Source organism: Xenopus tropicalis, chromosome 4, assembly GCF_000004195.4.
Source record: "Xenopus tropicalis strain Nigerian chromosome 4, UCB_Xtro_10.0, whole genome shotgun sequence".
NCBI classification, from domain to species: Eukaryota; Metazoa; Chordata; class Amphibia; order Anura; family Pipidae; genus Xenopus; species Xenopus tropicalis.
In genome coordinates, this window is record NC_030680.2 from 80,623,829 (window position 1) to 80,640,050 (window position 16,222).

Consider the following 16,222-nt stretch of genomic DNA (forward strand, 5'->3'; position numbering starts at 1 on the left):
GCAGAATGTGAATTCAATATGTAGCTGGTATTAAAAGGTCAAGTGCCAACCCTAACTGAGGCGCCTAATGTGCAGCATTTTGCATTGTTGACTTTTTTTTTTCTTAAATCAAATATGCATAATAGGCTGGTTTATGTATCATTTCTCCATAGGTTCTAACAATGATGACTATATACAAGTGACATATATATATAGCAAAGGATGGCACAGTGATAGGATCACGATATTGTGCAATTTAATGTATTCATAAAAAACACTTTTTAATTAAAAAAAAAACTATATTTCAGTACAATACATACAACCAGTAAAACAACCATTATACAGTGAAATATAGGAAGTGTGCATCTCATCTGAAAGTGTTCAAACATTTAAGAAATGCAAATTCATACAAAGAACTCTGCCTGGATTTAGTTACCCAGAGGAAACAGCCTTTTACTCTTTCTAGTGCAATATTCAAGGACAGACTGCTTTTGTTTCCTAATTCACATACACACACAAGTCATGGAGTGCACATCACAAAGAAAACTAAGTGGGAAGATAGTTCAATGCAAATATCCCTGATCCGTACTCTAAAATGATTACTGTTTATTTTTGCCTTTTTTTTTCATTTTCAATTTTCAACGGATTCATTCTTTTGTTTTGCCGGCGGTGTTAGACATTCCCTTCTGCAAAGTGCTTGTGATTTCCTCTAGATGTAAATGTCTTCAGAACGTTGGTTTTATGATCATATGCTTTCCAGAATGTGAGTCTGGTTTCCAGTCTGGTTGAAAAAAGTGAATATTAAAGGTCCGTGCCCAGTTAGCAAAGACACGCTTCTCTGTAATAAACCGGTGATGGCTTCCTTTTCTTCCACGCTCATGTGAGATATACATTGTGCATTCATCCGGTCCCATAGGCTCATAATAATGATAAGGTACCAATGTATGGTTGGGAGCTCTGTGGAAAACAGCAATACATAAATGAGTGCAAACTGAACTTCCTTAATGTGCTGAAAAGAAGCAGAATAATCTCTCAGTGACCTATACATTTCAAGGAAAGACAAACCTTTTCACAGTTAACAGATAAGGAAATACTTGCTTTATACAGATTTCAAATGTTTTTTAAGGAGAAACAACTACACATGATTTAGTGACTCCTCTCCATCTCTTTCTATCTGCTGAGGCTTGCTGGGAATCTATAGTGTGGAATAATGTTCTTTTTAAATAAGCTTGTCTCAACTGAGTCCTCACTTCATTCCAAAGAGAATAAAATTTAACTGCCTTTTTTAAAAGAAACTTTTAGTTGACTGGAAATAGAAGTCTAAGCCAGAAATGAGAAGGGAAAATGGCCTTCTCTGCAATCTGAGATATGTTTTACTTTGCCCTCATAAAGATTATATATAGAATGTACCCTTACCATGTAGGTTCTATAAATTAAGGAGAAATCTTTATGACTACTATTACACCTTAAATAGCAGGTTTGTATGTTGCGTTGTTTTTTTGTTCCTCACATCATTTATAGAGCAAACTACATTATATTTTTTTTTTACAAACAAAATCAAGGGCATTGGATGAAATTACTAATGGCCCCAGTAAATCTAAATGCAGGGAAAGTAACAAAGCACAGAGTCATGAATAAGAGGGCCACTATGGCAGGACTGCCATTTCCTGCAGCCACCTCACTCTGATTATATTTGTTGGCTGACAGTTATGCTCGGTTGGCAATCAAAATATTGAATACTACTTTATATTGTCTACTTTATTTGTGATATATGGTGTGACCTGTTTCAGGCCCATTTGCTACCCATCTGCACTGAGCCTCCGCATGTGGTGTATTAGGGAATAATTCGCCCATTATTCCAAACTGTGTGCCTATTATTGGTACAGTACTCAGTATGGTGTTTTTCTTGCAAAAATGGCATGGTTTGCCCCCTCAGGAGTGCAAGCTTTCTTTCTTCACTTCCTCTACTACCTTCTCTCTAATTCACTGTTGCTCCTTCCTTGTTGGGGATCACTGGTCATGTCCTTTACTAGTAGTCACTGTGCTTTTCCATAGCATCCCCTGCTGCTGACCCAAAACAAATATGCTTGCAAGGCTTACTTAGAGAGACATCACAAGTCTTTGGTCTAAAAAAGCACCATTACTTCGGCTGACAGGAATTTTTCTATTTGAGTGAGTAGGAGGCAGCAGGGGCAGTTCTGGGCACTACCCCACGGGCTAAAATACACTGGTGGAAAAAAGCCCAGTATGCTAACAGTTTTACATTAAATTCACAATCAATAAGCGTGTATTGCATCTACTTATATCTCAGAAGGAGATCAGTAATTTAAAACCCTGGTACCAGCATTAGCCTAGTGCAGTGGAAAGTCTAAGGTGCAATTTTTTTTTCCCTTAAGAACACGATTTTAAATGTCAGCAAATCCATTTACTGTTTATACTAATTGTATACAAATACAATACTGCTGGACTGAGGTTAGAGTGCTTACATTTTTTATGTAGATAAATATTGTGTAACAGACTTCCAGTACTTTTAAACAGCCTGGTCAACATGTGCTAAGTAAAAGGATTTCACAGAAAAAGACAAAAAAAAAATGGATACATTTTATCCATATGTATGGTGACAATAATACAAAATAAGGCACTTTTTTATAATGTAGCATTGTGAAATCATCATGGGGGAGATTTAAAATCAGTCAACAGCAACATTTACTACCTGTAAAAAGAATTGGTTGACATTTACAAATCTCTTTCTGTATTACTGCTGATTTGTATTCAGGAGGAAAATTATACCGATTCAAGTCACTAAAGACTTGTAATTACATTGCACCAGACTCCCTTGTTCAAAAAATCCAACTATTTATGTGAACTGATAGTTTCCACTAAACTGAAGCAATTCACTGCACACCCCAGCTCCCCAAAGTGGAGGGTTCAAATTATAGATGTAGGCACCCTGCTGTTTATAAAGGGAGGCTTCTGTGCAAATTTTAATTTTTGATATTTTAACCATAAACAATCCAGAAAATAGGGGACTTACTTTTTTTTTTTTAGTGTTTGGATACAGGAACACTGTGCTTAATGTTTCAGTGATGATTGCAAGATAAAGGACAAGGAGCCAGCTGCAAAAAGGACATATGCTGCTCCTTAAAGCTCCATAGCTCACTGGTTCTTGAGAGCTGGTAAAAAGTTTTATCATGTATGGCAGAGATCCCCAACCTTTTTTACCCTTGAGCCACACTCTAATGTAAAATTAGTTGGGGAGCAACACAAGCATGAAAAATGTTCATGAGGGTGCCAAATAAGGGCTGTAATTGGGTATTTGGTAGCTCCTATGTGGACTGGCCGCCTACGTAAGGCTCTGTTTGGCAGTACAACTGATTTTTATACAACTAAAACTTGCCTCCAATCCAGGAATTCAAAAATAAACACCTGCTTTGAGGCCACTGGGAGCAACATCTAAGGGGTTGGGGAGCAACATGTTGCTCACAATATGTATGGCAACATTTACATATGGATAGTGATGTGCGAATCTATCCTGTTTCGCAAATTTTTTCAAAGAGGAAAATTCGCAAAACAGCAAAAATTACATGTGTAATATTTTTTTTACGTACGCAACAATTTTTTTACACGTGCAAAAATTTTTTGATGCGGGTGACAATTATTTGTCGTGCGCCGTTTTTTTCCGCGGCAAATTTTGTCGCTCGTTTCACAAAAAACGGCAGTGACAAAACGTTGAAATTCACCGCAAATCCATGCCTGGTGAATTATTTCACCCATCACTACATATGGACTGTAGCTGGAAGTTTTAGTTAGCCATGGCTGAGCAACACTGTAATGAAAGGTTTCCAGCCGTTTTAAGGCATCAGTAGGTGCATGCAATGCTTCAAGTCTGATATTGCCTACTTTTCTTAAAGGAGAAGGAAAGGTAAAAACTAATTTTATCAGAAAGGTCTATGTAAATACAGCCATAAGCACTCACAGAAACGCTGCACTGAGTCCTCTATCAAAAAACCACAGGATTCCTTGTCTTCTTTTGTGTACACATGTACTTCAGTGTCAGACTTCCACTCTCAAAAAAATCCTTCATTACAGGCAGCTTTCTTCTCTCTCCCTTCTCCTGCTCCCCCTCCCATCAGAATGTGTGATCTAGGCTACCAGCCTCTAGAGCTGCAGCAGAGCTACGGAGACCAAGATAAAATGGCAGCTGCTATCTTAAACAAAATGAGGGAGCTTCTAGGGCTGTTTACTCACTAATGTGGCTAATCTATTGGCAGTAAAATGCCAAAATGACTTTCCTTCTCATATAAAGTAGACATTAGACACATAATCAATTGTCTTTTTAACCACTGCACTCTGCTGTTGTCTTTTTTGCGATGGATATAAAATCTTAATCTGCGATATCAGAGTTCGCTGATATAATTTCAATTGTACATATTATAATGGCTTACTATAATATATTATGGGATTTGTCCACAGGTCAGTTTCATAGAGTGAATATAGTGATGGACCAAAGATCAAAGACGTCACTTAGATATCCGACTGACCAATAATAGATGACACAAACAGTAACCGAGCCTGTTATTACAGCATTCAGTTTTGCCTTAGACTGTGTCATGGTCCTTTTCCCAGGCCTGTTCTTAAAGACCGCGCATCACAGTTAATGTTGGCTGCACCTTTTCCTTTTTTCTTCTCTAGAGTACATTATGGAGGACCAAGCATTACTTTTAACAAGTATTTTAGGTAAAATGCATTTTGCTAATTATAAATCAAAATTTAAATTACCTGCAGAAATCAGGTGGAACCATTCCGTAAACATTTATCCTGCCGCAGAGTTCTAATGCAATTGACATAGTAAACCATCCAGTACTAAGCCAAGTGTTAGAAATCTTCCTGAAAGCAAAACACATAATATGATCAAATAACCCATATATTCACACTTTGTACTGTATGTGCAAAATTACATAACATTATAATGTATTTACAGCACGTATGTATTGATTAAAGTGTGATTCCAAAGGCCACCAGCCTTAGTGAGGTTCCTAGCCACAGTCTCCTGTCTGTACATGTTTTAGCTTTAGTTTTTTTTAATCTCACCTTGAATTGGTTTCATTGTGAATTTATGGTATAGCTGTCAGTCAGCTATGGTAGTGGATCGCAAATTGTGGGGCTGAACTCACAAGTGGGACCAAGAGCAGTAGCTGAAAAGCAGAGATTGTCAGTTTCATCCCACTCTTACTCGCAAAAGTCTAGCTCATGGGCCAATTAAGTTGAGAGTGTACATTTGTGTAATGTATTGAGACTATGGCAACATGAAACAGCAACATTTTCATATCTCTGTAAGCTTTAAGGCTAATTCTGCTCCGACTAACTCGTTACATGGGACATTAGCCTAAAGGTACTGACCAAATGTCAAATGGGAGCTTGAAAGAATGCAAGTCCATAAGCTATGAGCTCATAGCTACTGAGCTATAGGTAAACTTGAAAGCACTTAAATGCTTATGGTAAAATCCCCTCCTAAACTCACAGTTACTCAATAGAGAACACTATGGGGCTGATTTACTAACCCACGAATCCGAATGGGAAAAATTCCGATTGGAAAATGAACATTTTGCGACTTTTTCGTATTTTTTTCGTCGCCGTTACGACTTTTTCGTAGCCGTTACAATTTGCTCGTATGTTGTCGCGACTTTTTCGTATTGAGCGCTCGTAAACTGCGGGCAAAACTTTCAGACTTAGCATGATTTTGGAAGCCTCCCATAGGACTCAATGGCACTCTGCAGCTCCAACCTGGCCCAAGGAAAGTCACGATACCGAAGCTTGAATGAATCCGAAACTTTCTTACTCGGCGCGATGGCTACGAAAAAGTCGCGACAATTTGCGCAAGTCGTAACGCTACGAAAAAGTCGCAACAATTTGCGAAAAAGTCGTAACGGCTACAAAAAAGTCGCGACAATTTGTGAAAAAGTTGTAACGGCTACAAAAAAGTCACGTCAATTTCCGAAAAAAACGCAAAATACCGATCATTATGAAAAAAACGCATTTGGGCGCTTTTCGGACGTTCGTGGATTAGTAAATGTGCCCCTATATGTGAGTGAGAGCTTGACATATTCTGGCCTATTTGCTTGCAATGTAATCAAACAAAATGATGCCTGAATTGAGAGTATTCATTTCTAATGTTTGTATTCAGGATTTGGTAACAGTTATTATGTTACATCAGAGGTCCCCAACCTTTTATAAGTGCGAGCCACATTCAAATGGAAAAAGTGTTGGGGAGCAACACCACCATGTTCCAGGGGTGCCAAATTAGAGCTGTTATTGGCTATTTGAAATCCTCTATGTGGACTGGAAGCCTACAAAAGGCTCTGTTTGGCATTACAGCGAGGTTTTATGCAATATAATGCCACATAGATAGTGTAAATACAGCAATGTGTGTGCAACTACCCTGTCGCATAATCATACAAACAGAAAGACAGAAGCAATAAAGAATTTTTTTTACTGGAAATTCATTGCTAGTAGTAGAATTCCTCAGGAAATTACCAGATATAGGACTGGATTCTACATTCCCATATCCAAGTACACGGTTAAACAGAGTCTGGGCCACTCCCTGTCTCATCTGATTGGAGTTTCTAGCAAAAGCTAATATATGTTAGTGAACTAATGTTCAGTGGTACCAAATGATGCTGACCACTTTGCTGCTAAAGTGTGAGATAATGGGTTCAATAATGTTACAGTACATCTACAGGAACAAATAATGGGTTAAATGCCGTAATGCTGTAAAAAAAGAGAATCCATTTAGACTTTCATTACAAGTTGGCATCCTTATCTAACTGCATCTGCTATTTGGGAGAAACTTATTTACTGAAATGACTTTGGACTGTAATGGAATTACCCTGACTGACTCAATGCTCTGTGTTGTCATGTTAGAAGAAATGGCCCATCCTCTTTGTGCAATGAGCTAATGTAGTAGGTTTTCTGTAATGTGCACTAAATAACAATTATTAAGAAAAGAGGAATATTTGTATATATACTTTATAGAAATAGTGTGCTTCTGCTTATGACATGCTTTTTGCAATGATAATGTATTTGATCTTTCCAAGATCACTCAATTTTCCATTGTTCACTTTAGCTAAAAACTGTATCTTGCAATTGGGTGCTTTCAGTTGGTAGTTTACATATGTTTTATTCTCCAGGGCTTTGCTATTACAAACAATTCTCACTATGCCTGGAGGCCCATGCATATAAACCTGGGCATTCTGCTTACTTGCTTCTCTCTGTAGTATCAGTATGGTGCTAACATAACTATGCAGATTAGTTCTCCTTCTCCCATTTCTCAGAAACTCAGTCCTTATATGTTTGATAAAGGAGACTGTAATAACACGTTTGCAGTTGTGAATAACAGTGACTTGTTTAGCAGAAGCTTTAAAAATAAATGATTGTCTTAATTTAGGCACCAGGAAGACTTTAGTGTAATGTAACATATCCTAGCATGTACCAAGATGTCGCTTTTTAAGGCTTATCTATTAACCGTTTCATTCATATTTCTGCAAGTACTGATGCGTAATTGCTTTACATTGCCTGCAAAACTGAAGGGATGTACAAGGGAGGTGCTATGGGTGTTCCCTGAGTGGACTGCCCTATACATATAGCCTTTGCTTTATTTATGTGTGGTGATATCTGAAGCACTTGGCATGTCCACCTTTTTCAGCACTACAGAAACATTCCTAAAAAAATGTTATTCCTATCTAAATTCTGTGGTGGAGTAGAAGCAGTGTGGAGGGCAATCTGTGGCATAAGGAGGCATTCATTTGATTCCTAGTCTACACTACCTACAATGTGCCATAACTCATTTGGTTTGGTTTATTAAACTTTTCATCATACCATGGCCTCCTGTCATTATTTAGCCATAAAAAGGCATATTTTGGGTTACTCAGCACACTGGCTTCTACCTGCTAGTCACTCACCAGGGGACAGACCTGACATACATACTTTTTTAATTGAATTAAACAAAATTTGCACACTGGCAGTAAGGAAAATGTCTGTTGTTTTTGAAGATTATGCTTTTAATACCTGAATAGGTGCTGAATATTGAAAATAATGACCACATTAATAAGAACCACATTACTTCTGTCAATTTCTTTAGTTTATAATTTATGTTAATATTACTTTTGTATGAATCAATACAAAAATGGAAATTAGTAAATCTGCAACAAAGAATCCCGCAATTTATGGTTAACTTGGAAGGAAAGGATATAATAAGGCTGACACTGGTTGCTGACTTGCTTTGGCCCCTTTTGTCTGGATATTATTGACTTGTGTATGAAACCCAAACAATTGCCTGACTGGCCAATATCTAAATAGAACTCAGACAGATATCAGTTGGGAAGGTTGGAAAATCCTGTGAACTACCATCAGCATTGGGTCTGCAAATGTGGACCAATATTTGGCCTGGGGGCCAAACTATCAAATATGCCTCATCTGCACCACCACCAGGATGGTCAAATCAGGCAATGATCAGGCTGCTAACCTGGCCACACAAGCATATTAAGCTTAGACTGAGCACATTTGGCAGCAACTACAGTAACAGTATGTTTATTAGAGGAAAAATGCTGAATCATTTAAATTGGCACTTAGACTGATAGACCATAGCAGAAAAAGACTATTTTGATAAAAAAAACAAAACATCCTTATCCAGAAAAAAAGTATTGTCTAATTTTATATGCCATTTATGTGTATCTGTTAGTGGGTGCAATGTTTATAAAACAGAGAGTCTGAAACACATGGCAACTGCAAATTGGTTTGGAAATAGGTAAGATGATGAACACAATCATTCTCTAAAAATATGAATGCAAAGTGTGAAAGCTCAAAAATTAAATTAAGTTAATTTACAAGCAGATTATATTATACCTGTGTCACGTCCCACATAGAAAAATTTAATTTGTTTTATAGGAAGAAAATAAAGTTCTACCATTTTATATTTTGTAATTGTCAGACTTGCTTAACATGCATGAAACAAATCAGGTTTACACTAAAAGAGAAAAAGAACATTGAGATTTTGTTTTGACTTTTTTTTGTTTTATAAGGGATGTGACTGGGCTGTGAATTAAATGGACCCTTTTAGGAGGGACAGAGGGATTAGAAAGGGTGGAGGAGTTTGTCTGTAAGCAAAGCCTGAAATAAAGCCTTGCGCTAAAGAAATTACCAGGGACAGCAACAGGAAGGCGTGGAATCCCTTTGGGTAGAGTCTCCAGCTAAGAAAATTACAAAGAAAATTATCATTAATGTATCCTACAAACCACCTCACATAAGCGAGGAGAATAAAGCACAGCTACTATTACATATGAAGGAGGCTTCACAACTAGTTGTTATTATAGGGGACTTAAATTATCCAGACATTGACAGAAGTAATGGGATTGCCAAGTCAGAAAAAACTAGCAGGTTTGTAAATTTGCAAAATGCCTAGAACCTGCTAGGAGTGATTCTCGTTTGGACCTGGTAATACCCTGGAAAATGTTTTATCAGTTAAAGGGGGGCAATAAAGCACATAAAAATTATTTTTAAATATGTAAATAGTAAAAAAATGAAGCAAGAAGGGGTTGAACCCTTATTAGAGGGAGGTCAATTTGTTGAAGAGAGCAGGGAAAAAGCAGAAATTCTGAACTGTTATTTTTCGTCTGTCTACACAATGGAGGGACCAGCCAATAAAGGCTTCCTTTTTAATAGACCCAATTCTTGTAATGTAACTACTGAAAATTGGGATGCAAACTGGAAAATATGGATAAGTGCAAAGTTTGCACTTTGGCAGAAATAATATGAACGTAAGTGATACACTAAATGGTAGTGTGTTGGGGGTATCCTTAATTCAGAAAGCTCTGGGGATTTTTGTAGATAACAAGTTGTTTTACCCCAGGCAGTGTCATTCTGTGGCTACTAAAGCAAATAAAGCAAAGTGCTGTCTTGTATAAAATGGGCACTACCTGAAGGGTTGAAAATGTAATTATGCCAATTTATAGGTCCCTGGTAAGGCCTCACCTTGAGTATGCAGTGCAGTTTTGGGCTCCTGTCCTTAAGAAGGATATTAATGAGCTGGAGAGAGTGCAGAGACGTGCAACTAAACTGGTAAAGGGGATGGAAGATTTAAACTATGAGGTGAGACTGTCGAGGTTGGGGTTGTTTTCTCTAGAAAAAAGGCGCTTGCGAGGAGCAATGACTACTCTGTACAAGTACATTAGAGGGGATTATAGGTAGATAGGGGATGTTCTTTTTTCCCATTAAAACGATTATTGCACCAGAGGCCACGCCTTTAGATTAGAGGAACGGAGCTTCCATTTGAAGCAGTGTAGGTGGTTTTTCACATTGAGGTTGTGGAATGCCCTTCCTAGTGATGTTGTGATGGGGATTCTTTTAATGCCTTTAAAGGAGGGGGTGTCAAAATGTAAGGCACCCCCAGGTATTGTAATCGCTTACCTTATGACACAAGGCTGGTGCTCCTGTTAGGAGAAAACCGCACCAGCTGCAAGCGAGCAATCCTCTTCCATCTGTCTTCGTTCTTCCGAATCCCAGGGCCAGCACATGCGCAGTGGGGTAAAAATGCTGACTTTCTTATTAAAGTTTGGCTTTTCACTCTACTGCGCATGCTCAAGGGGCGCAAAGACAGAAGAAGGAAGAGGATTGCTCTCTTGCAGCAGCCCTGGGCTGGTGCGTTTTTCTCCTGACAGTAGCACCAGCCTGCTACTAGAACACTAGGGAGTTATTTTTCCTGTTACAATTTAGTGGTTTTCCCAGTACATACTTTTTTATATTTATGAAAGCTTTTTCTGAAAATGTTCACTCCTTTTTCCAGAACAAAAAATGTTATGGGTCTGGCTTATTTATTAAATTCTTTCCTCACTTCCTCCAGTAACCAGAAAGTGTTCTACAGTTTTGAGCAATCGAACTATTACTACTAGTCTAGTAGAAACTGAGACAAGCCAGCAACTGAATTATTGATTGGATAGGAGAGAGTCTAGAACAGGAGTGCTTCAAGAGGACAGTATGGGTAAGTAGTGCTATAAGACTCAACTGTCAAGATAATTGAAACAATCATATTGTACAGTATTGTACAGTAAATACAAACTGCAGTAAGTTCATTTTATATATATCTACACTCCAAAAGGCTAGTAAGCCAGACTTATATAGGCAAATGCCAAAGACGAGTGCATGCGTCAAATACTGAGCCAGCCTTTGAATTAAATATTTTTTCAGCATGACAGTTTTCCATTTCCAATTTACTTTTTAGCTAAAATTGCCTCAGCTACTCTCGGTACTATTATTTGTACGAACTGTTCCTTTTCATTTCATTAAACAATATGCCACATGATTGGCAGCAATGAAAAGTACCACATGTCATTTTATGTAAGTCTCTAAAATCTTTAGTTAAGAAACAAAATTTCAGTGCTGCCAAGAACACATTACTTTCCTATTTTCCTGTCATTTTACTATCCGACACTAAGAGGCTTATTTATCAAAATTCCAATTTGTGTATTTAATTGAACTGAGTTTTTTTCAATTCAAATGAACTCAAGATTTTACTGAACTCAAATGTTTGCTTGTTTATTAAAAAATTCAAAGCTAATAAACTTGAAAAAAAACTCGAATGCAGTGCATTTGTATTCAAATCATGATTTGGGGTCTACAAACTCTCAAAGGAATTTGATGGTTTTTTGGGGTTTTTTTTGATGCTTATGTTTTTGCAAACTTCAATTTTTTTAAATAAATAAAAACGAATAGCACCAAAAACATGAATTTGATGTTTATAACTCAACACCGGAGCGTGGATATATATATATATATATATACACACACACACACATTTTCTTGCATTAGAGTGCAGACACTACAAGGCCTGAAGTATATATACTGTGTATATATATATATATATATATATATATATATATATATATATATGGGAAACAAACAACAAAGTGTTTATTTCCCTTGAAAAAGGTCCCATTAAGTGACCGAAACATTGGGTTCTCAATAAAACCTTTACCTTTTACCTAATACCAAGTCCTGTTGAGTGCAATACTTTGTACATTTATGGCAACCTTTATATGCACACAGGCAAGTTATATTTTTTGGACTGAGTGCATCTAGTGGATTTTATAAATATATGTATGTATATATATATATATATATATATATATATATATACATACACACATATATAAATATTCCTCTGCTCATTGATAGAATTTTGCCCTAAAATTTACTAGAAAATGTCATAGTCTTTCTTTGCATGTTAGGGAAGATAGAAAACCCATACGGCAGGCACTGAAACACTGAAGATAATTATAGCAAACTGCTGAAATAAAAATGGTACCTGTCTTTTCCAGTCTCTTTTTTGAAGAGGTCATCAAACTGAAGCATCTTGTGCCGTGTAATTATGTGTACTTTTAATCGAGGTAGTATCTTGTTTATGAGCTGTAGATTATTATAAAGTAAGCCTTTGCCATCTCTCCGCATGTAGTTGCTTGGGCCCCAAAAGATGAATACTGTCCCCTGACTCATGTTCAAGAGCTCATTGCGATTCCTTAAAATCCTCTGAATGCTGGAGTGTGCAATCACTCGAAGGCTTGTTTTGTTGCCAACATCTTGTCCATAACCCCTTGTGGGAGCATCATTCATTCGTATTACACACTCCGTCTGGTCAATCTTATTACCCTGTTTGCTTCCCAGCAGGTGCCCAGAGCTGGTTACTAACGCACATGTCTTGCAGTGCATTTTCAGGGGCTGTAGAAACAGAATGTGAATTATTCACACATAAGAATGAATTTTATTTGGCCAAGAGTCAGTATAAATGTTCGTCTTGTACAGCCTGCCATCAATATTTAATTAAACAATAAAATTAAATAACACACTTTCAGATATTATTCTCAAATGGCTAAAATATCAGATGATCAAGCAAAATCACTGCTTAATATGACATGTTATAAATGCTAGCAAAACCCATAATGCAAGTAACAAATTGGTTGTTACCATACATACACCTTAAAAATTAAGATTATAGTATCTTTTCTTTTGCTTTTGTAATTATTGGAGCATATTGAATCATCCTCTGTAAGCTATTTATAGAAGACAGTCTAAGGAGGGATTTAATAGTAGTCTTAGAACTTTGCACCAGTTTTACTAACTTCCAGCAATGAATCAGCAAGTAAACTTTACAAGTCACCTGTTTGACAAGAAGCACCTGATTGGTTGCTCTGGGTTAATTTAACTGATGCAAACATAAAGTTTTTTGGGGTTTTTTTGCTCAGATATTTCCTCAGACCTGTCCATATGAGGAACAAGAGTACTGTACCAATACCGTGACCATTCACTACAAAAGTAAGATGTTAAATGATACAACCCCATGAAAAAATGTATTTGTGCATTTCCCACTTTTATTCAATACAATAATATAGCCAACCTATATTCATATGCTCCTAGACTTTTTTTTATATATGTTTGCATAGTTATACTTGTTTTTTTATGTATTTATTGTGGTGGCTCTATTCACTTTACATTTTTGGCTTAATTCATGGCTACTGTAAGAATCATTATGTCCCCTATGACTAACACACTTTAGGTTAGCATTGGTCAGCTAGGTTAGCATGGGGGAATCACAGAGGCAAAAAACTGTCATTATGCTCTCTTTGAATAAGCCTGAATTGTACATCTTGCATTGGGTTGTTAGAAAATAGGCACTATACACTAGTCTCTGATGTAGGAAAACCTGTGCAGGTGTCTTTAACTCCTGCTGCCCAAATGTTTATTGCACGATCTACTTCAAATAACTCATACCAACCAATCAAATGTTTACTCTCAAACAGGTGACTAGAAATTGCTACAGGGATGTCCACTGATCAACATTCTCATTTAACTGGTTTTAGAGGTTTTTGAAACCACAAATTAACTCATTTTCTCTAAAACCACAAATGTCAATTGATTTATTAAAACAGCCTTTTGGGAAAAAAATTAAAGAAAAAAAAAGCAAAAACGTGAATTCTTTGTTTAGTCACAAAAATGAAACAGTTTAAAAAACCCAACAACCTCTAAAAACAGAAAGCAAAGAAAGATTGGCCAAATGAAAAAAGACAGCTGCCATTGTCTTCTACATCAGTGGCCCCCAACCTTTTTTGCACCACGGACCGGATTCAAGCAAGACAATTTTTCCAAGGACCAGGGGTGGGGGGGTGGCGCAAATAGTGCATAGTATATAATTTATTATATATATAATATAAATGTAATGATTACATTTTATATTATGCACTTTATTTTTATTATTATTACATTATAAAATATGATACAGCTCATCATAATACAAAATCAGTGGGAGACCTGAGCTTGTTTCCCTGCAACTAGACACGCCCAGCCCCCTTGTTCTTCTTGCTCCCACCTAAGTGCTGACATCCCCTGCTGCTTAGTATGGAGCTTTAAGTTCCTTGTCGCAATCAGTAGAAAGCTTCATGTGCTTTGCATAGCTGTTGTCATGGCTGTGTAATACATCAGGGAGTTTGGATCAAAGGTAATTGGAACCAGAGGTGGCCCGGTTCAGCACAGCCCACGGCCCGGCACTGGTCCCCGGCCTGGTGGTTGGGGACCCCTGTTCTACATGACCTCGACAGCTTTTAGATGGTATATTTTTACTTCTGGAATTGACGCAATTTTGATGCATAATAATTTTTTCACAAAAATATATGAATTGTGAAAAAAACATAACCTTTAGTAAATAGGCCCCTTAGTGTTAAGTAGCTATTGGATATTTAAATGGCAGCAAAGTTTGAGACCCTTTATCTGCCATGAACGTAGGAACTATATTCTGGCAGGGTAAGGTGAACGCTCCAGTCTTCTATCAGTTTCTTTACAAACTGATAAGGGGATCCAGAGTAAAGGGCTGGTATATGAACAGCATTCCACTGGGGCACTTTTAGTTCCATAAAGGAACCCACACTTTGGGGCTCCATTGATAAAAGCTGCCAGTAGTGGCAACTTTTATGAATTGGAGAGTCTTGGATTCTTGCTTGGCAAACACTAATATCAGCAAAGAAACACAAATACCTATACAGGCAACTCCTTAATGTATGGCATGAAAAGTTATGTGTGAGTGTTTCAGTTTTCAGCATACTCTTTATTTGCTTCTGAGTATCTGCCAAAAGCATGGCTGTTGTTAAAAAGAATAGCAGCGCCCTGGCTCCATAAAGAAACCTTGTGCAGCAGAATGTGTCACTACTAACAAAGATATCACTCTAAAGTCCTTTCATTACAGCTCTGAAAATGTGCTGCAATTAAAATGTTTTCTTTTCCTTTTACTGAAATTCTTAGCAATCAGCAGGCAATACTGACTATGCTGTGTATTTTATCTAAAAAGTCCTCTTCATGACATATTTCCTAATGAACAGCCTAACAGTGCACAGAGAGTTGATCATTTGTAGTTATCCATGCTGCTGCTGAGGAACACAGGCAAATATCAACCAAGAAGTAACATTTTCTCTTTTAAAACCTGGATATAGAGGTCGTTCCTTGAGAAAACAACTACTTTTTATGTTTTATTTGATCTCCTAATTCACCAATTGCAATACTATTTCATTGTATATATGAAAATATATTATTTATTTAAAAAATACCAAGTATTGTTAGAGTGCAGAAGAGCTGCTAGCAAAGACAGGTGACTTGAGAAATATTTTCTGCAGTGGGTTGTACATAACATCTTATATATGTGTGTGGGCATTTGAATAGATATTTCTTATTAAGCTTTCTTTCTCCTGATTAATTATGCTTTGAGAGGCTAGGGGGCTGATTTACTAAGACACGATTTCGAATCCGAATTGGAAAAATTCCGATTGGAAACGAACATTTTGCGACTTTTTCATATTTTTTGCGATTTTTTCGGCGTCTTTACGATTTTTGCGTAAAAACGCGAGTTTTTCGGCGTCTTTACGATTTTTGCGTAAAAACGCGAGTTTTTCGGCATCTTTACGAAAGTTGCGCAAAGTCGCGATTTTTTCGTAGCGTTAACACTTGCGCGCAAAGTCGCGCCTTTTTCGTAGCGTTAAAACTTAAAAGGCGCGACGTTTCACGCAAGTTTTAACGCTACGAAAAAATCGCGACTCTGCGCAACTTTCGTAAAGACGCCGAAAAACTCGCGTTTTTACACAAAAATCGTAAAGACGCCGAAAAACTCGCGTTTTTACGCAAAAATCATAAAGACGCCGAAAAAAACGCAAAATTA

The 16,222-nt window shown here is 37.2% G+C and overlaps 1 protein-coding gene across 1 annotated transcript in view; it reads right to left on the minus strand.

Moving 5' to 3' along the window:
- Nucleotides 1-241: 241 nt before the first annotated feature.
- st6galnac5 (ST6 (alpha-N-acetyl-neuraminyl-2,3-beta-galactosyl-1,3)-N-acetylgalactosaminide alpha-2,6-sialyltransferase 5) overlaps nt 242-16,222 on the minus strand; it is a gene marked incomplete at its 5' end in the record, with an annotated part of 87,880 nt that continues 71,899 nt past the window's right edge. The window contains 3 exon segments of the mRNA NM_001172277.1: nt 242-936; nt 4,759-4,866; nt 12,335-12,744. Coding sequence (NP_001165748.1) covers nt 705-936; nt 4,759-4,866; nt 12,335-12,744 — 750 coding nt within the window. The 3' untranslated portion in view covers nt 242-704.